This window comes from Branchiostoma belcheri, unplaced genomic scaffold (assembly GCF_001625305.1).
Source record: "Branchiostoma belcheri isolate BF01 breed outbred unplaced genomic scaffold, Haploidv18h27 scaffold48, whole genome shotgun sequence".
NCBI classification, from domain to species: Eukaryota; Metazoa; Chordata; class Leptocardii; order Amphioxiformes; family Branchiostomatidae; genus Branchiostoma; species Branchiostoma belcheri.
The window spans coordinates 2,474,701-2,494,109 of record NW_017804109.1 but is presented as its reverse complement, the minus strand read 5'-3'; the positions used below and the strand labels follow the sequence as shown (position 1 = coordinate 2,494,109).

Here is a 19,409-nt window from a genome sequence, read left to right as displayed (position 1 = left end):
TGGGGGGAAGCTATTGTGTACATTTCATCATCATCATATTAACATCATTAACAGCATCATTAACACTGTCACCATCAACATCATCACCACCATCATCACTATCATCCTCATCAACATCATTATCATCATCAACATCATTAACAACATCGTTATCACTGTCATCATCACCATCATCCTCACTATCATCCTCATCATCATCACCATCATCCTCACCACCATCATCACTATCATCCTCATCAACATCATTAACAACATTATCACTGTCATCATCATCAACATCATCATCCACTTCATCATCCACATCATCATACACATCATCATTATGATCATAAACAACATCATCCACATCACCATCCTCATCATCAACATCATCACCATCATCATACACGTCATCATCATCATATCAACATCATCATTAACATCATTACCATTACCATCGTCATATCAACATCATCACCATCATTACATCATCATCATTACCATTACCATCCTCAGCACGGTCGGCGCATGATACTTGCCGCATGTACTGAGCCGCTATTGTTCTCCATGGTGTGTTTTTGCTAACGTCGGGAAGTTGATATTCTAGTAGGTTGCTCTAGTCTGGTTGTTTCTACACAGAAATACGGCATCTCATCCCCTCCCATGCATCAATGGCAAGTATTGAGAAAATAGATCGAGTACCCAGAGAATGAAATCATTAAACGCACAATGTTGAATTTTAGCAACAAGAATTAAAGTATATGAAAGACTTAACAATAATCTACAACCGTGTCGGGCAGCTTTCCTACCGGTGTGTTTGTGTGTTAATTAGGGGATCTACAAAATGTATGTCGGTAACGTATGGTAGAGAGCAACGCCGGACGCGTATTACGTACCAGAAGGTCTAGTTTGTTGAGGGGGGGGGGGTCGAGTTCCCATACATTTAGCAGACCGTAACAAAACTGGACGAGCCAACCTAAAATGCACACCTTTGGTCTTTGTCACTCGCGGTTTTCTGTGTTCCGCTATTTGACCTTTTCCTGCGTTTCAGGGCAAATAGTGATTTTGATAGCTCTGAACGGGACGACAAATACCGATTAAGTTATAACACAGAGAAAGGAGTAACTCTAAGGTTGACTCTGACCCCCGGGAATCGAACCCGCGTCGCTCACAACCAGCGCACAAACCATTTTGCCAAAAGCTCCAGAATCCATTGGGCGGGTAGTTAGTGACGCCTATATGACTCTGTTACACCTATATACTCGCTGTTACACCTATATACTCGCTGTTACACCTATATACTCGCTGTTACAAAGTGAAGACTCGGCCCAGCGCGCCATTTTCAAAGTTTAGCTTTTCCCCGGGCCCGTCTCCGCTAACTCAGTGGATAAACAACACCATGCAGGAGCCCAATTGAGCAGGTACCTGATCGGCCATGCACGGCTGGAGTTGCGCGCATTCAACACACTTGAGTTTACCGTTCAATGGACGACAAACATGGAGCAGGTCACAGAAGGTCACGGTTTCCGGTTACTAGTACACCTGTTTACACCTGTTTTGTCGCCGGTACAAAAGGCGTCAATGTTTGTGTTACTCCCAAGGTGGTAGGCTGTCCGCCATGTTGGGCTCTTCGCTTGCTCTGTCTTCTGGTCCAAGTTAGCGGATTGACCAACACCAGGGATCCCAGGAACAGCTGCCTGATCCGCTGTGGCTGAAGGTAGGGTGCAACATATCAGATATTACTGTAACAGTTCTGTCTTCCTGACGTCTGTTTTTTCATCCGTTTGCCCCCGGTATGTATGTAAGACGTGAAGACCACTGTCTTAAGTTTGGCAAATCTCTAGTCGAGTCTACGACATTCACTTGGCTGCCTCTAAGTTTTAAGTCGGGGTGAATCGCACGACAGGAGGCTTATATTAGGAACTCGCACTTCAAGTCAGTTTGAATGTTGAACTTCCCGCCTTATGAACACAACTCTTGAGCATAAATAACTTAAGTACAGCTCGGGAACGCATTGTAAACATTAACCCCGGCATAGGACGTGAATGTATAACGTCATATTACGGAGCATTTTTACTTTCGCCAGTCTTGTAGAGTAACGTTACACTCCTTGTGCCGCGCTGGTTTATCTTATGAGTGTAATCAAATAAACCAGATCAACTCAGTTCTCTCTCTTCTTCAAGACATCAAGAGTCAACATTTGACATTTAACGTCTGATACCTGATTGGGTAACAAATACATCTCATTGGGTAACAAAACCACGTCACTTTGTAAGGTTATAATAGAATGGGGTATACAGTTTTCCATCACCTTTGCGTGGTAAGGCATCATTACATTTTCTGCCTGCCCGGTACAATGGTGACTAGCAAAGTTAAGTGAAGACTGTGTTGCCGTTGTTGCGTACACGTGGCTTGTTAGCATTCAAGCCTTCGCCTCCATAGTAGGAATACAGAGTAGCCGGCTGATCTTGAAATAAGGACCCATATGTATAGACCAGGTACGCTATCCACCGTAAGCTTGCTGAACTGCCATGTCACCCCAGCAGGTAATGAGGAGATGGACCTGGACACGTTCTACACGGCTGTGCAGAAAGGTGACGTGCAGACTGTGAGGAGGGGGCTGGACGCTGGGGTGGACCTCAGGGCCCAGAGGAGATGGGTAAGCAAACTGTTAGTTCATGCAAGGTTACAGACTCGCAGTCCAGCATTATTACTGTTTTTTCTTTTCGTCGAATCTGTATTAGACATTACCTTACTGTTGCGTATTTCTGTTAGATGTATCACATTTTGTTAAGTGTTGTCGTTGACATAAGCCATTTAGCTTAGTTCACTGTACTATTTAGATGTTGAAAGAAAGCAGAACATGATGAACACCAATTGTTTAAATGATCCGAAACTCTGACTTGTAAACCGTTTTTGACAATATGCAAACTAAAGCTGTAAAGTTGCTCGGTTAAAGGATAGCCTGATGATGGGGGGGGGGGGGGTAGTGATTACGAATTACGCAAAATTTTCGCCGCCTATTACGAATTACGTTAAAGTCTCAGAGCTGATTACGACTTTACGATTTGCGGCTAATGTCCTATTACGAATTACGTTGATTTTTGCGGAGGCTGCCTACGAATTACGAAGTCTAAAACGGCCTGATTACGTTAAGGGATTGCTTAAAGCGGTGGCCAAAACAAACACTAGGTATCATCATGCATATATTTCTTTCGGTAACAAAAGCTGTCGGGATATGTCATTTTGAGTAAACGCACGGCCTATATACAGCCGCCTTGTAACCGGTTATCGTCCCAACTGTTGTTCTATCCAGTCTAACCGGACAGCCCTGCATGTGGCCAGCGAGCACGGGCGGACTGAAGTGGCGGCATTGCTGATCGAACACGGTGCCGACCTGAAGGCGGGGGACGACGTAAGTAGAAATAACTCAGTCCTGACTTCTCCTGACCTGAACCCTGACAGGGTGACTCGTGGTTCCCTTGTCACATTTCCGTAACATATCCATTCTGACTGAAATAATGTTCTATAAACGTATGGCTCAAACAGTCGTTTTGTAACCGGTTATCATCCCAACTGTTGTTCTATCCAGGATGACCAGACATCCCTGCATGTGGCCAGCAGGTACGGGCAGACTGAAGTGGCGGCATTGCTGATCGAACACGGTGCCGACCTGGAGGCGAGGGACGGGGTGAGTAGAAATAACTCAGTCCTGACTTCTCCTGACCTGAACCCTGACTGGGTGACTCGTGGTTCCCGTGTCAGGGTTCTCCACTCAGCATTTGTTGAAAAAATTTCGAAGGATGATAACTCAAGAACCAGTTGACGGATTGTCATGATCTTTAGTATGTAGGTAGTTGAAGTGATGCTTGACATAATCAGATGACAATTATGCAAATCAGGAGCTAATTTGCATAATTAATGAGGAAATTCTATAAATCTGCTTTGTTCGATAATAGAACTATGAAACACTTGTGACATCTACTTGAGAACGAGATAAAACATCTGAGGATATAGATTATGTAAATGAGGACCTAATTTGCATAATTAATTGCAATTTTTTATAATTTCATAGTTGCAACTGTTGGGAATTTCATACTTGCCACATTTGGAAGTTAAGTGGAGCTGAACATCAATAAGCATAATTTATTCAAATCGACCTCATTTGCATAATTTATGAAGAAGTGCTATAATAGCCTTTTTGTTAAAATAAGGCTGTCATTGGGTGGAGATTGAATATGATCAACTGATATAATCCATGCAAATGAGGCTCTTGTTTACAAATCGATGATTAAATTGTATAATTCGTCAACCGCAAGGGTTAACATCATTTGGCGAAGGTATGAGATCGCGGAACTCTTGTTTTTTCTACTTCACTCGTTTCTTTCTAGAGATGTAACGTAAGTAGTGATTTAATTTCAGTACAGCGCCACACATCCCTCCTGTTTTCTTCACTGAATAAAATAAAATGAAAGTTTGCACCTGTCAGGCTATGGCGGGATCGTAGCTGGAGATCCGAGAAATTGCTGGTGATCGACGGAACTTCATCTCATATTGAGTCTTACCCACGTGATAACTGTGTTGAATCCATCCCTACTGACCCTGACCTTCCCCCCTGTACAGTACCAGGACACACCTTTGCATGAGGCTGCTCTCGGGGGCCACACCGGGACTTGTGAGCTTCTGATCCGTCATGGGGCAGACGTGACGGCCAGGAATGAGGTATTAAATACACGCTTGTTTCAACTGGACCCTACAGATTTACATGAATATGGTACAGAGACAATTACACAAACATAAGCTAATTAGGTACTCATTAGGTACGGACGGACGTAATTAGACACATCTAAGGAGATAATACAGAAAACAGGCATAAATGTGGCATAAAGTCAATACAACATACAGTATACCTGATCAGATCAGGTATGAGAGATCCATAACAGGAGTTTCAGGAACTTTTGTTGGTGTACACAACCAAGCAGGTTATAACCTTCTTAACACAACTTTATATGTAGCCCATACTGTAGCTTACCCACGTGATAACCGTTGTCCGTGTTGAACCCATCCCTACTGACCCTGACCTTCCCCCTGTACAGGGCCAGTACACACCTTTGCATCTGGCTGCTTTCTGTGGCCACACCGGGACTTGTGCGCTTCTGATTCGTCATGGGGCAGACGTGACGGCCAGGACTGAGGTAATACACACTTGTTTCAAATAAACTCCAGAAATTACATGAATGTGAACTTGATCATGATAAGTCATTGACTACATGTCTACTACACTACACACTTCTGTGCCTATGATAAAAAACATACCTTCGCCAGGGCAATTAAAGAACTAGGATGTTTTTTCTTATTTCTTAAAAAAAACAGCCTTAAACATGCCCATTTCTGTACCAGTAATCAGTAAATACAAACTTCACAATCCAACCTTCAATGTAACAAGTTAGTTAAGTTACACAAATGTACTGTACAGTGTATTACATCATACTATACATGGTTTAGGTGCGACCTCACTCTCTGTGACATAGCCAGCGGTGTGCTTGCTAAGCTGGTGTTTTACGCCGAACGGTGGTTATTCTGGCTGATTAAATAAGACTCTTTGGTATAAATAAGAAATACCAAAGTCTTAAAGTACATGGCCGGAGTCTGGCAGGAACGTGAAGTCAGGAGCAGTTATTTTGCTGAAATATCGAACCAACCCGAACATGCACAAATTTTATTCATAAATTAGCCTCTATCAACGCATAAACCTCACCCGAGGTTGATGAGCGGAAATGTACGTGTACGTCACTTCCCGTCCCTACTGACCCTGACCTTCCTCCCTGTACAATTCCAGGACACACCCTTGCATCTGGCTGCTGTCCGGGGCCACACCGGGACTTGTGAGCTTCTGATTCGTCATGGGGCAGACGTGACGGCCAGGAATGCGGTAATACACACTTGTTTCAAATGGACCCTACAGATTACATGAATATGGTACAGAGACAATTATACAATCATTAGCTGATTTATAATACTAGTAGGTACTCATAGGTACGGACGTACGGTATAAATAGACATATCTAAGGAGATAATACAGAAAACAGGCATAAATGTGGCATAAAGTCAATACAACATACAGTATACCTGATCAGATCAGGTATGAGAGATCCATAACAGGAGTTTCAGGAACTTTTGTTGGTGTACACAACTTTACATGTAGCCCATGCTGCTTGTTACCCACGTAATAACTGTTGTCCGTGAACTTTGAACTTTATTTCGCCTTCACATCGGCGGCACATACGGTCACAATGCCGTGTGCAGAATTACAAGATTAAAAGCAAATTATGTACAAAATAATGAGAAACTTAAACAAGGAAAAACTGAGCAAATAATATAAATAATACAAAGACAATAAAAAACGTTGTTACAGGAGGAAAGTATATGAATGGGGTGAACATTGTGGTTGTGTCAAAATGAACTTAGGATAAACCAAATGAAGGTAACTGTATTACTTAAGTAACAGATGTGTATGTAAAAATGTGATAACATAAGGTAATTATGAAGGTACAAGACTGACGTGTTGAACCCATCCCTACTGACCCTGACCTTCCTCCCTGTACAGTACCAGTTCACACCTTTGCATCGGGCTGCTCGCGGGGGCCACACCGGGACTTGTGAGCTTCTGATTCGTCATGGGGCAGACTTGACGGCCAGGAATGCGGTAATACACACTTGTTTCAAATGAACTCCAGAAATTACATGAATGTGAACTTGATCATGATATGTCATTGACTACATGTCTACNCTTACCCACGTGATAACTGTGTTGAATCCATCCCTACTGACCCTGACCTTCCCCCCTGTACAGTACCAGGACACACCTTTGCATGAGGCTGCTCTCGGGGGCCACACCGGGACTTGTGAGCTTCTGATCCGTCATGGGGCAGACGTGACGGCCAGGAATGAGGTATTAAATACACGCTTGTTTCAACTGGACCCTACAGATTTACATGAATATGGTACAGAGACAATTACACAAACATAAGCTAATTAGGTACTCATTAGGTACGGACGGACGTAATTAGACACATCTAAGGAGATAATACAGAAAACAGGCATAAATGTGGCATAAAGTCAATACAACATACAGTATACCTGATCAGATCAGGTATGAGAGATCCATAACAGGAGTTTCAGGAACTTTTGTTGGTGTACACAACCAAGCAGGTTATAACCTTCTTAACACAACTTTATATGTAGCCCATACTGTAGCTTACCCACGTGATAACCGTTGTCCGTGTTGAACCCATCCCTACTGACCCTGACCTTCCCCCTGTACAGGGCCAGTACACACCTTTGCATCTGGCTGCTTTCTGTGGCCACACCGGGACTTGTGCGCTTCTGATTCGTCATGGGGCAGACGTGACGGCCAGGACTGAGGTAATACACACTTGTTTCAAATGAACTCCAGAAATTACATGAATGTGAACTTGATCATGATATGTCATTGACTACATGTCTACTACACTACACACTTCTGTGCCTATGATAAAAAACATACCTTCGCCAGTGCAATTAAAGAACTAGGATGTTTTTTCTTATTTCTTAAAAAGAAAACAGCCTTAAACATGCCCATGTCTGTACCAGTAATCAGTAAATACAAACTTCGCAATCCAACCTTCAATGTAACAAGTTAGTTAAGTTACACAAATGTACTGTACAGTGTATTACATCATACTATACATGGTTTAGGTGCGCCCTCACTCGCTGTGACATAGATAGCGGCGTGCTTGCTAAGCTGTTTGTTACGCCGAGCGGCGGTTATACTGGCTGAAAAAATAAGACTCAGATTATACCAATTTGAAAGTACATGGCGAGTCTGGCGGGAACGTGAAGTCAGGAGCAGTTGTGTTGCGGAAATATCGAACCAACCCGAACATGCACAAACTTTATTCATACATCAGCCTCTATCAACCCATAAACCTCACCCGAGGTTGATGAGCGGAAATGTACGTGTACGTCACTTCCCATCCCTACTGACCCTGACCGTCCCCCTGTACAGCTCCAGCGCACACCTTTGCATGAGGCTGCTGCTGCTGAGGGCCACCCCGGGACTTGTGAGGTTCTGATTCGTCATGGGGCAGACGTGACGGCCAGGGATTGGGTAATAAGCAGTTGTTTCAAATGATTACATGGAAATGGGACAGAGATAGAGAACATGGATTGGGACTTGCGCTCGTTGAATTCCATGTACTAAACGCTAATTAGTTTGTTTCGATTTTGTATATCTATTTATTTGTCCATGTAATTACCATATAGTTCGACGTCATCTTGTATGTATTTATGTTTTTGCTGTTTTAATAAAAAAAAGATAGAGACAATAATAATGCAAACATTAGCTGATTAGGTACTCAGGTATTTAGAGGTACAACATAAATAGACAAATACTAAGGTACAAATACAGGAAACAGGCATGAATGTGGCATAAGATCAATATAATATACAGTGTACCTGATCAGGTATGACGGATCCATTGCAGGGGTTTCAGGAACACTTGTTGATATACACAACTTTACATGTAGCTCATACTGATTCTTACCAATACGATAACTGTTGTCCGTGTTGAACCCATCCCTACTGACCCTGACCTTCCCCCCCTGTACAGGGCCAGCACACACCCTTGCATTGGGCTGCTGAGAATGGCCACGCCGGGACTTGTGAGCTTCTGATTCGTCATGGGGCAGACGTGACGGCCAGGAATGAGGTAATACACACTTGGCTCAAATGGACCCTATAGATTACATGCATGTTTATGACATTAAAAACAAGAGTTCCGCGATCTCATACCTTCGCCAAGTGATGTTTACCCTTGTGGTTGACGAATTATACAATTTAATCATCGATTTTGTAAATAAGAGCCTCATTTGCATGGATTATATCAGATGATCATATTCAATCTCCACCCAATGGCAGCCTTATTTTAACAAAAAGGCTATTATAGCACTTCTTCATAAATTATGCAAATGAGGTCATGATTTGAATAAATTATGTTTATTGATGTTCAGCTTAACTTAACTTCCAAATGTGGCAAGTATAAAATTCCCAACAGTTTCAACTATGAAATTATAAAAATTTGCCATTAATTATGCAAATTAGGTCCTCATTTACATAATCTATATCCTCAGATGTTTTATCTCGTTCTCAAGTAGATGTCACAAGTGTTTCACAGGTCTATTATCGAACAAAGCAGATTTATAGAATTTCCTCATTAATTATGCAAATTAGCTCCTGATTTGCATAATTGTCATCTGATTATGTCAAGCATCATTTCAACTACCTACATACTAAAGATCATGACAATCCGTCAACCTGTTCTTGAGTTATCATCCTTTGAAATTTTTTCAACAAATGCTCCTGCAGTTCCAGAACAAGCCGCTAGGGAACCCACACTCATGTCACTTCTTCCCTACCCCAAGAGCTATCTACCAACCAAAATTCGTGACCCTAGCATGTCCAGATCACGAAATATCAAAACCGGAAGTTCTGCTGCAGTACCTAGGAAAGCCGCCAGGGGGCCCAAAATCTAATCATTTCTAGGTCTCATGAAGACCTACCTACCTACCAAGTTTCATTCCAATCCATTCACTGCTTCTCGAGTTATCTTGCTAAACCACACACACACACACAAACACACACACACACAGACAAACGCTACTGAAAACATAACCTTCTTGGCGAAGGTAATAATAATGCATATAACATACGTACACACGTTTGTCCATGTAATTTTTTTTTAATGCTTGTGCATCAAAAGCTTTGTGCACAATTTGCACATGTTAGGAAACAGTCATGAACACGAAGCTGGTGTGTTATGCCGAAGGCGGTTATACCGGCTATACAGACACAGAAGCTGGTGTGTTACGCCGATGGGGGGTTATACCGGCTATACAGATACAGAATCTGGTGTGTTACACCGAAGGGCGGTTATACCGGCTATACAGACACAGAAGCTGGTGTGTTACGACGAAGGGCGGTTATACCGGCTATACAGATACAGAAGCTGGTGTGTTACACCGAAAGGCGGTTATACCGGCTATACAGATACAGAAGCTGGTGTGTTACGCCGAAGGGCGGTTATACCGGCTATACAGATACAGGTACAGAACACACCCCACGGCAGTACAAGAGTTGATAAATACAAGCTTCATTCGAACAGCTTTGTGAGGCAAATGCCATGCATGTCATATTGCTATACTATACTATACATATAGAATACAACACGGGGTATTCCGCATCGCCCGAGGTACCAGCCCGACCGCGCGTCGGATCGCCCGACGGCCGAAGGCCGGAGGGAGATCCGATCCGCGGGAGGGCTGGGACCGAGGGTGATGCGGAATACACCGTGTTGTATTTTATTTATGTCATACCCACCCAAGAAAACACGCCTTTTAATGCGAAATAGGCGAACATTTGGTGTCCCTAAACCCAAACAATGCAACAACATCAATTCCAACGTCCGAATTTTGTGTTCGAATTTTCGAAAGCGGTGCAAGCGGTTAGGGCGAAACGAGTTCGAATCGTTCTATGGAACATTTGGAAGCCCCGGGCCGTACGCGTTAAGAACCCCCGGGCCGTACCGCTAGTTATCACACGGGCCGGAACACCCGTATCGAACGTAATCGCGGCCCAGGTAGGACATAATGTACTGTACATGGTTTGGATGCCACAAGACATTAGTGTGAAACTGCCGAATGGCGGTCATACTGGTTATGTATACAGACGCACACCACATCTTTAAAAATCCATCTAAGATCCCATCTCTCGCCGGTTTTCTCGGATGCAACACGAGGTGGTACATTGAGTGGTCAGGAGCGATGCTCGTATGTGGTGATTATCAGTCATGGAATGTGGAATGCTCCAGTAACGGAACCCCTACCTTAAACATGAGTAACCTCCGCCGTACTACTGCCGATCAGACCGTGATCCCCTGCTTATTGTTAGCCCAGAGGTGAGGACGGGGAGAGTATAACTTACAATATCAGTCGTTCACAAATCGTACTGATATTTGATTAAGCCATGATAGTTTTGGTGTCATCGTTAGACATTGCTGGTTGCACATTTCGAGTGAACAAATTTCTGATGTCTCCCTGTACAGGACGGACGGACACCTTCTGAGGTAGCAGAGGACCAGGAGACTCTTCGTGTTCTGAAGGTGAACAATATTCTCATTGATCTGTGATCTGTGACAGGATGAGTGTCTTTACTTCTCTATGTTTCGGGTTAATCACAATGTAACTGCTGGTGCTAGCAAAGAAAACTGATGAATAGTTAGGACTATATTGAAAATATTTCCGTATTATTGCTTAAACCTGTTTATCAATATCACAGATTTTGAGAACTTACGCTGCATTTGGTTTTTCTACCTCCCACCAGAATCGGGAAAAGGAAGTGATCAAAGAGAAGTTGTACAGCGAGTTGCTGCAGAAGTCTGGCGGAGTGAAGACCGACAGGTGTAAGGTGTCCTTGTTTGGGAAAGAAAAAGGGGGAAAATCCACACTTGCAGAAAGTCTTCAAAGGGTAAGTAGGAACTTCGCTTGTTCCATAAATCCTACCGATCTCGTTTCAAGACAAAAATTAATGAAATAGATTTCTTAGCCTTAGGCTGATGGGACACTTTTGATGAAAGATGTGAAAATCTAATGCTGTCCAACAGGGCTGGGTGTCTGCACGGCTCCAAGGTTGGACTTACATGTACACGTCGTCAGCCGAGGAGCTTCACGACCCCACCCCAGGGGTGAATGTTGGGACGTTCCATATTCCAGGGGTGGGGGAGGTCAGCCTGTGGGATTTTGCTGGGCAGTCGGAGTACGCGGTAACCCACAGCATGTTCATGGATGCAGAGAACACCATCTCCATTGTGCTGTACAACATCATGGACGACACCCAAGAACAAGACGTAAACAGCACATTGAACTTTAGATAACTGCATAGATTTTTTTATTTTTTATTTATTAATCTTGAGGGTCGCCCCTTCAGTTGATAAACAACTGATTTCCAAGGGGGCCCTGGCTCCACATCAACAGATGAATCAACAAAACGTTACAATTGTACAACATAAAACACAAAATCGAACATAGGAGTAATTCAAAATACGTTGAACAATATCAACTCAAAATCAGAATTACAGAGCCTGTCACATACGTAAATCAAATAAACAGAACAAAACAAACGACAAAATCAATCCGTTTGCAAAATAAAATACTAGCTATACATGTCTATATAATCAAGATAATCATACAAAATTGTTAATTGTACGATATAATATACAATTAATGTTGAACAAGGCCAGTTTAATGGAATGTTTTTAACATGTTCTCATATCATTTCTTCATAGCAGGTCTTGGCAACCATGTAAATTATTTGTTGAATGTTCTGCTCCAGGTCCACCGGTGGCTGAGTTTCATCAAGTCCTGCAACCCAAACCGGCAGCGTGACGTCATCTTAGTGGCCAGCCATGCCGACAAAGTGTCACCCACAAGTGGTGAGTAGCGTTTTCAAGACTAACTGCATGCACAATTCACTTGGCTTTCAAAATCCATTTGCATGTTATAAGTGAACGAAGCAAAGCAATGTGTATACTTCTCATACATTATGGAGTGCTATGTATGCTGTGTGCTGAATGCATCAAACATGTAACCTGTAAAAGATTAAGAACAATGCATTTGTACAAATATATCAAATGCCATATCATGGTCCGTGTGAATCCTCATCTATATTTTGCTTTGCTCAAAACGTTCAGGACAGCACCAAGCTGCTCATCTCCTGCAGTCGATGAAGGCGAAGTTCAAAGATCTCCTCCGTATCTCAGACGAAGTCTTCCTGATGAACTGTAAGTTGACGCGAACACCTGAGATGGACCGACTCAAGGAGCTGCTTGCTAAGATGAAGAAGGCCATGTTAGAGGTAAGCTCGTAATGCATTGGCAACATTTGCTGTATATAGTAGAGGGGATTCATTCCTCAAGCTACCGACATCTTGCACACGCAGTCATCCCTCAGTAACACATTTGGAGCCGCATAGTTCCCGTTTAGAACTTTTATTCAGCCTGTCACACGACCGGTTTCGCCTGTGTGACTTCTTCAAGTGTACAGAGGCTAATGACACAAGTGCAGGAAGTTCTCACTTATATACCTTTCCAGTGCATAGTGCCCTCAGGTCAGTTACATTGCGTTCAGATCGCCCTGACCTGTTACATAGTTCGTTTTGACCTTGGTCGACCTACTACATGACGTCATTTATTGTTCTAGAACAATTAAACATGTCATAAAAGTCTTGATTACTATGTTACACAAAACGAGAAATAAAGAGAAATCCATCTTCTTCGAAGTGTAGACTTCTCCTCTGGTTGTTATTCTTGCTCTGACTTGTAGCTCTGGCTTCTCAGCAACTTGTGGGGCTTGAACAACACGTAGAATTCTTGGGGTTCACCTTTTCTCGGTGGTGGTGGGCAGTGATGTGGTGACGCACTGGCTCAATGCATCGGCAACATTTGCTATTATTAACCAGTTATAGATGTCCATTTACAACTTGCACAGCACCAACGCCAGACGCCCAACCTGTGCGCAGAAATCATCAAGCGGCTGCCCAGCTGGTGCCAGACGAAGTGCAGCCCGAAGTGTCCCGTACTGGGGTGGCCAGACTACGTGGACGCAGTCAAAGAGATCGACCCACATGTGGATGAAGACTTCCTGCGGGAGTCTACACGATTTCTGGACCATCTGGGGGAGGTAGGCTGTCACTACGTGTGGGAAGCTTCTGAACATAAACACTACAAAGCAAATCTTGTAATTTTAAACCTTAAAAGATAAGCACAGCACAAAAACCACCACACCAATTTTACAATTAAATCGGTACGTTATGATCTGGTTGTCCAGTTTGCTTTGACCTACTTGCCCAAAACTAATGGATTTGATTTAATGTACTTTTGTTTTAAAGATCATCTTCACCTGTCCGAGTTCTTCTGATCCCATCATTGTCCTGAAGCCCAACTGGCTCTGCACAGATGTCTTCGGTCCAATGATGGCACCAGTCAACTTCCCCATTCCCCGCCTGGAGAGAACAAGCGAAGACTACGTCACCAGGGAGGAGATCCAGCGCGTCTTCCAAGACGTTGCTGACGTGGATCTCCTCATCACCCTGCTGCAAGAGTTCCAGCTCTGCCACTCCTATGACGGACAGACCTTCATCTTCCCAGGGCTGATGAAACAAACCATACCTGCCGAGGTTTGGAAACCAACACCTGAGCCAAGGGCGGTCTACTTCGGGAAGCAAGTCCAGTGTGCCGAGTCCACTGACATGTTCTCCTCCGGGTTCTTCCCCCGAGTGCAGACCCGCCTGATGAGGGAGCAGGAGAATCGCCCGCTGCTGTGGAGAGATGGCGCCAAGTGTGTGGACAGGAATGTGGAAGGTCTGATCAAACTCTCTCCGGACGGCCGTGCAGCCAACATCTGTGTCCGGAGTGCGCAGGGTGACAAGGTGCAGTGCGGCAAGATGCTGCAGCAGCTGGAGAACATCATCGCTGATGTGCTGGATGAGTGCAGCCCAGGAACAGGCACAGAAGAGAAGGTGCTCAGCGCTCGTGCACTGACGGAACACAGGGAGGAATTCTACTCCTATGGCAAGGAGGAGATCAGCAAGGCAGCAGCAGAGGGCGGTACAATCGTCCATCCCTCCCTCGGGTTCACGGAACAGGTCAGTGACCTGCTCTGTAGAAATAACGAATATAAGTCACTGCGTTACACCAAGGATGGATCCAGAGGAGAGCCTGAACAACGGAGAAACAGTAAAGAAAGAGCAGATATCGACAAAGGTGAACAACTTCCAGAAGATGTAGAACCGACAAGAGAGAGAGGAAGGGAAGGGGAAGACAGTCGTCTAATGCCACAGACACCTCAGCCAAAAATCAAGACTCCACAAGAAACCAGCACCGATGTTCCTGTGATTCGTCAAGGTAATCACATGACTGCATGGCTAATGATATAACTATTCCCCGATAGCTGAACAGTCACATTAGGTAATGTTGTAAGCATATAACCATTGTTCTTATATGTTATTTAGAAGGGTTTGAAACCAGCAAAGTATGACTCAAAATATAGAACGTATCATGGGATTTTCACATTTCTACAGGTGTAGATGGCCAAACCTATGTGCTTCCATGTACGTATTGTAATTTTTAGAAATAATTTTCTTGCAGAATAACTTTTCGTGATCAATACAGTCTTTATTATCGCCTGTCTGCAGGTCCCAGAGGACCCGTAATCTTGTTGATCAGCGACGAGTATGGAACTTCCAAGGGGGGAGTTTCTACCGTCAACTGCGACGCGAGCCAAACCCTGAAGGGCAAGGCAGTCGTGTACGCCACAGTCCTACAGCTGAATGTACCTGAACAAGACCAGGAGGCCGCAGACAGAGACGGCGTCATCCTGATACAGCCAGATCCATCAGGCCTGACGACTGCGCCAAATTTAGACTGGCTCACCCACTACCACTTGCACCACTTCCCAAACCTCCCTCAGGACGTCACCTGCATCATCGGCCACGCCGACATCACAGATACGGCGGCACGAAACATCAAGGATAAACGCTATCCACATGCAGACCTCATGACGTTCACCCACGTCATACCCGAGGATACAGAGTACTACAAGGGAGGCCGGAATGCCATGAAAGCACGGGAGAAAGAGAAGGACATGCTCGATAAAGTACACAACGCAAAGGCAGCTTTCTCGGTGGGCAAACAGGTCTTCGACCACTTCAGCACCAAGTACAAGGGAAGGAAGAAGCCCCAAATTCACCACATCTTCCTCCCGAAGCCATCCAAGATTTTTCTGGACGCCGATGTGAAACCCGGAGGAGAGCAGAAAGTCGTCCTGTCCATCGGCAGGGTGAGGAAGGTGGAGAGGCTGAAAGGTCATGACCTCACAGCACGGGCCTTGGGAGAAGTAGTGGAGGTGATCCGTAACGTTCGCTGGGACGTGCGCGGCATCAGCGAGCTCAAGGATGAATACGACATAAGCAAGAAGATCCTGGAGGACGCCCTGAACAGCGGCAAACTGAAGCCAAACCTCATGTCGTACGGGACCCAGGAGGACATCAGGGACGACATGGAGATGGCCCACCTGGTCCTGATGCCGTCCCGCTCCGAGCCGTTCGGGCTGGTCGGCCTGGAGGCCATCGCCGCAGGCATCCCCGTCCTCATCTCCAACCAAACCGGCCTGGCAGAGATGATCCTCGACCTGATCAAGGAGAAGAAACTCAGCCCAGAGCACAGGAACGTCATCGTGGAGACCAGCGTGAATGACTACGACCCTGCGGGAGACGCAAAGAGGTGGGCAGACCGAATCGTGGACGTCCTCCAGCACAGCGACTCGGAGTTCGAGAAAGCCGCCAGGTTCAAGCGGGAGCTCGTGGAGTCCAGGTACTGGGAGGAATCCCACAATGCCTTCCTGCAGGCCTGCGGCATCACGACTGCAGCAGATCAGTAGAGGTCAGGGGGCAACAGTGGACACGGTGGGCACAGTAATGGTCGACTCAGTTGTTGGTGATCACAAATCAAGCTATTGGGAAGGCAGTACTAGAAGAGGTAAGCCCGCATGCTGCTGCGATGATCCAAGATGGCGCCGGAGCTCTGCTGTGTGAAGAAGACGACCCGCTCATCAGGAACCGGCCAGAGCTGGTCTGGGACCTGACGTCATCCTACGCCGTGGAGACAATCCTGAACCATCTCCTGTCGCGTGGCCACATCAGTGAAGAGGAATGTGGCATCATCAGGGCCAAGAGAACACCTCATGACAAGGCAAGGGAGCTGCTGGACATCGTTCGGCGGAAGGGCGCGGCTGCACGTCAGGTGTTCAGGGAAGCCCTGGAGGAGGTCGCCCCGCATCTGGCAGAGATGGTGGTGTGAGATGTTCCTATTGTAACTTTGCTCGTGGGGGCGAAAATGCCAACCTACATTTTAGCTCTGTGCGGCTTGGTGGCAGCCGTGTTATACGGATAACAATGGCCTAGCCTCAGCTGTGTACGTTTTAATAAGATTGGAGAATACTAAATTTTTGTTCCCAGATAATGGCTACAGCCCAATTGTTCCTCAATTGATGAACAAACTTAAACTAGCTAAATGTACTGGTGATTACCAGCTACATTTGACATATGGCATAGAAAATTGTGTTTAGCTTCTAGGACTATTTCCATCTTTGTTAAGACCTAAGTAACAGAGCTTCTTTCTGCAAATTGTGGCATGGGTACTGCTATTATCTTTGGATACTGGTATAATCTTTGGTGCAAAGCTACTCACCACAATGCATGTAGATAACAATACAGATAGATAGCAGCACAGTAAGCTGATTGTAAAATTTACCAAATTTCTCATAATTTGTATTTTACCAAATTTGTATTTTACCAAATTGCTTCCTTAGGAACATTTTCTGTCAACTAGAGCAAAACAATAAGTACAACAGACTAATGACAATGTGACAAATAATATTTTTATAATTCAATATTGTAAATGACTGACTAGTGAGTACATTCCCATAGAACAATGTGACGTGTATTATCAAATTGTCATCTATAACATTACCGATTACATTGTATAGATGTCTTCTGCAATCTGCTTTATTTCTTTATTTTGCTGTCAGGTAAGTTTGTCAGTCACAAAGGATGGGAACGTTTTGACATTTTGAGGCTGAATTGATGTAAATTGTGTTTAGATCGTGGTATGAGTGGCATATACAATAATGGCACAGTGAAATGACATCATGTGAATAATGCTTTCAGCTAGCATAACTTCAGTGCGCCATGTATAACATGTATAATATGGTGTCGGACTGAATACAATAAACCTGTGAAATTCAAAGCGGTTTCTGTACTTCTTTTGGGTAAGCAAAGGCCAGATGGCTCAAAAGTTTAAAAACACCTTTGCGATGCCTCTCATCTCCGTCTGTCGTTGAGGCGACAATGACTTGATTTTGACAGAAAAATCATGTCTGTATTGTCTGTCTGCCCAAAATTCATGCGCGCGTGTATATCATACATATAATCTAATCAGCATGGCCTAGGTGAAAAAGAACGAGTTAGAATTCAAACTCTTAGTTTATATCAGCCGCCTAATCTGCCGTTACTTTGCCCCAGACGGACTCTGAGCGTTTTGATATTCGCGCCAAACTGCCTGACGTAGTTAAGTAACCAAGCAGACGACAAACGCACGTCTGGTGATAAAAGTTCAAAGTCCCCAAACTGCGCACCTGTTTGTGTCTCGTGACGTCCTGGCCGGTCGCCATGTTGGGCTGCGGGTCTGTCCGGTCTTCTGGTCCAGGTTAGCGGATAAACAACCACAACAGGGCATAAACCGGACAACAGGGACTCCAGAACGGCCGTCTGACCAACTGAGAGTGCAGGTAACTCGCCATCTTTGTTTTCATACACATTTTGTACAGCGGTGTCACATTGAGAAAAGACACGAAGATAAATTTACCGAAATAAATAGTGCTTTGATACGTCAACATCACAGGTTACTAGTACCACATTTTGGCGTGAATTTAAGTAGATATATACCCGTGGAAATCATTACAAAATGACGACTGTACTATTGACTGTACGTCAAGATGAACCCGTCTGCTTTCGTGACGCGAGGGGCCAGATCTGGAAAATCACCGCCAGTAAAGTTTCTGGTGATTTCTTGTTCCCTGGGCCATGTAAAAGTAATCATTATGTTATCTCATGCTAACATACATCAACACATCAAAATAGGGTGTCTTCCTGTAGTTTTCACCCTCCTTTGTGTGTATTCCGGTAAATAGGCGGACCCGGTGTGACGCAAAATGTCAGGAGATTAGAGTTATGCTCTCCTATTAAACATGTGGTTAAATCCAGCTCGCCATGATGGATGGAGGTTCAACCTCACTCAACGTTGAAAGTTTGGCTCTACTCTCTAATGACAACTTAGCACTTAACAACACCACGTAGAGATCCCATGAACAGGTACATGATTTGTTTGTTTGTTTGTTTATTTATTTATCCAGGATATACATGTCGCCTGTATGGCGGTTTTCAAAGATTCCTGGGGGGATAACCCCAACATAAAATTACATTACATAATAATTAAGATAAAAGAAGAACTAACACAGGTCAATTAAAATAGATAAACTCATCGTGAACAAAATGAGAATCGTAGCTAACTCATTATACAACCAAAATGAAACAAGGCAGCATAGAAGCAATCATAATAATTCAGTTATCAAATCATAACGATAGGTCAAAAGGTTTGTCAACCAAAAGTAGATAATTAACCAAAAGTGGAGTTAGCTAATCAAAGTAACGAAATATGATTAATCAAATCAAATCAAATAATATAGAAGTAACGTAACAAGTTGGCCTTTCAATATTAGTGT

The 19,409-nt window shown here is 44.2% G+C and overlaps 2 protein-coding genes across 2 annotated transcripts; both read left to right on the top strand.

Moving 5' to 3' along the window:
• The first annotated feature begins 2,528 nt into the window (after nt 1–2,528).
• Nucleotides 2,529–16,552, top strand: LOC109479351 (death-associated protein kinase 1-like). Its single transcript, XM_019781301.1, has 16 exons — nt 2,529–2,638; nt 3,296–3,394; nt 3,572–3,670; nt 4,603–4,701; nt 5,076–5,174; nt 5,819–5,911; nt 6,833–6,931; nt 7,312–7,404; nt 11,120–11,176; nt 11,410–11,541; nt 11,678–11,920; nt 12,406–12,505; nt 12,764–12,927; nt 13,560–13,751; nt 13,960–14,974; nt 15,265–16,552. Exons 1-16 carry the CDS (start codon nt 2,537–2,539, stop codon nt 16,506–16,508), a joined length of 3,930 nt encoding a protein of 1,309 aa, XP_019636860.1. The 5' UTR covers nt 2,529–2,536; the 3' UTR covers nt 16,509–16,552.
• Nucleotides 16,553–16,582: 30 nt separating this feature from the next.
• LOC109479349 (putative inhibitor of apoptosis) lies at nt 16,583–16,965 on the top strand (the record flags this gene model as incomplete). Its single annotated transcript, XM_019781300.1, has 1 exon — nt 16,583–16,965. A coding segment is annotated over one exon (345 nt), but the record flags the coding sequence as incomplete, so codon positions are not given.
• Nucleotides 16,966–19,409: the final 2,444 nt, after the last annotated feature.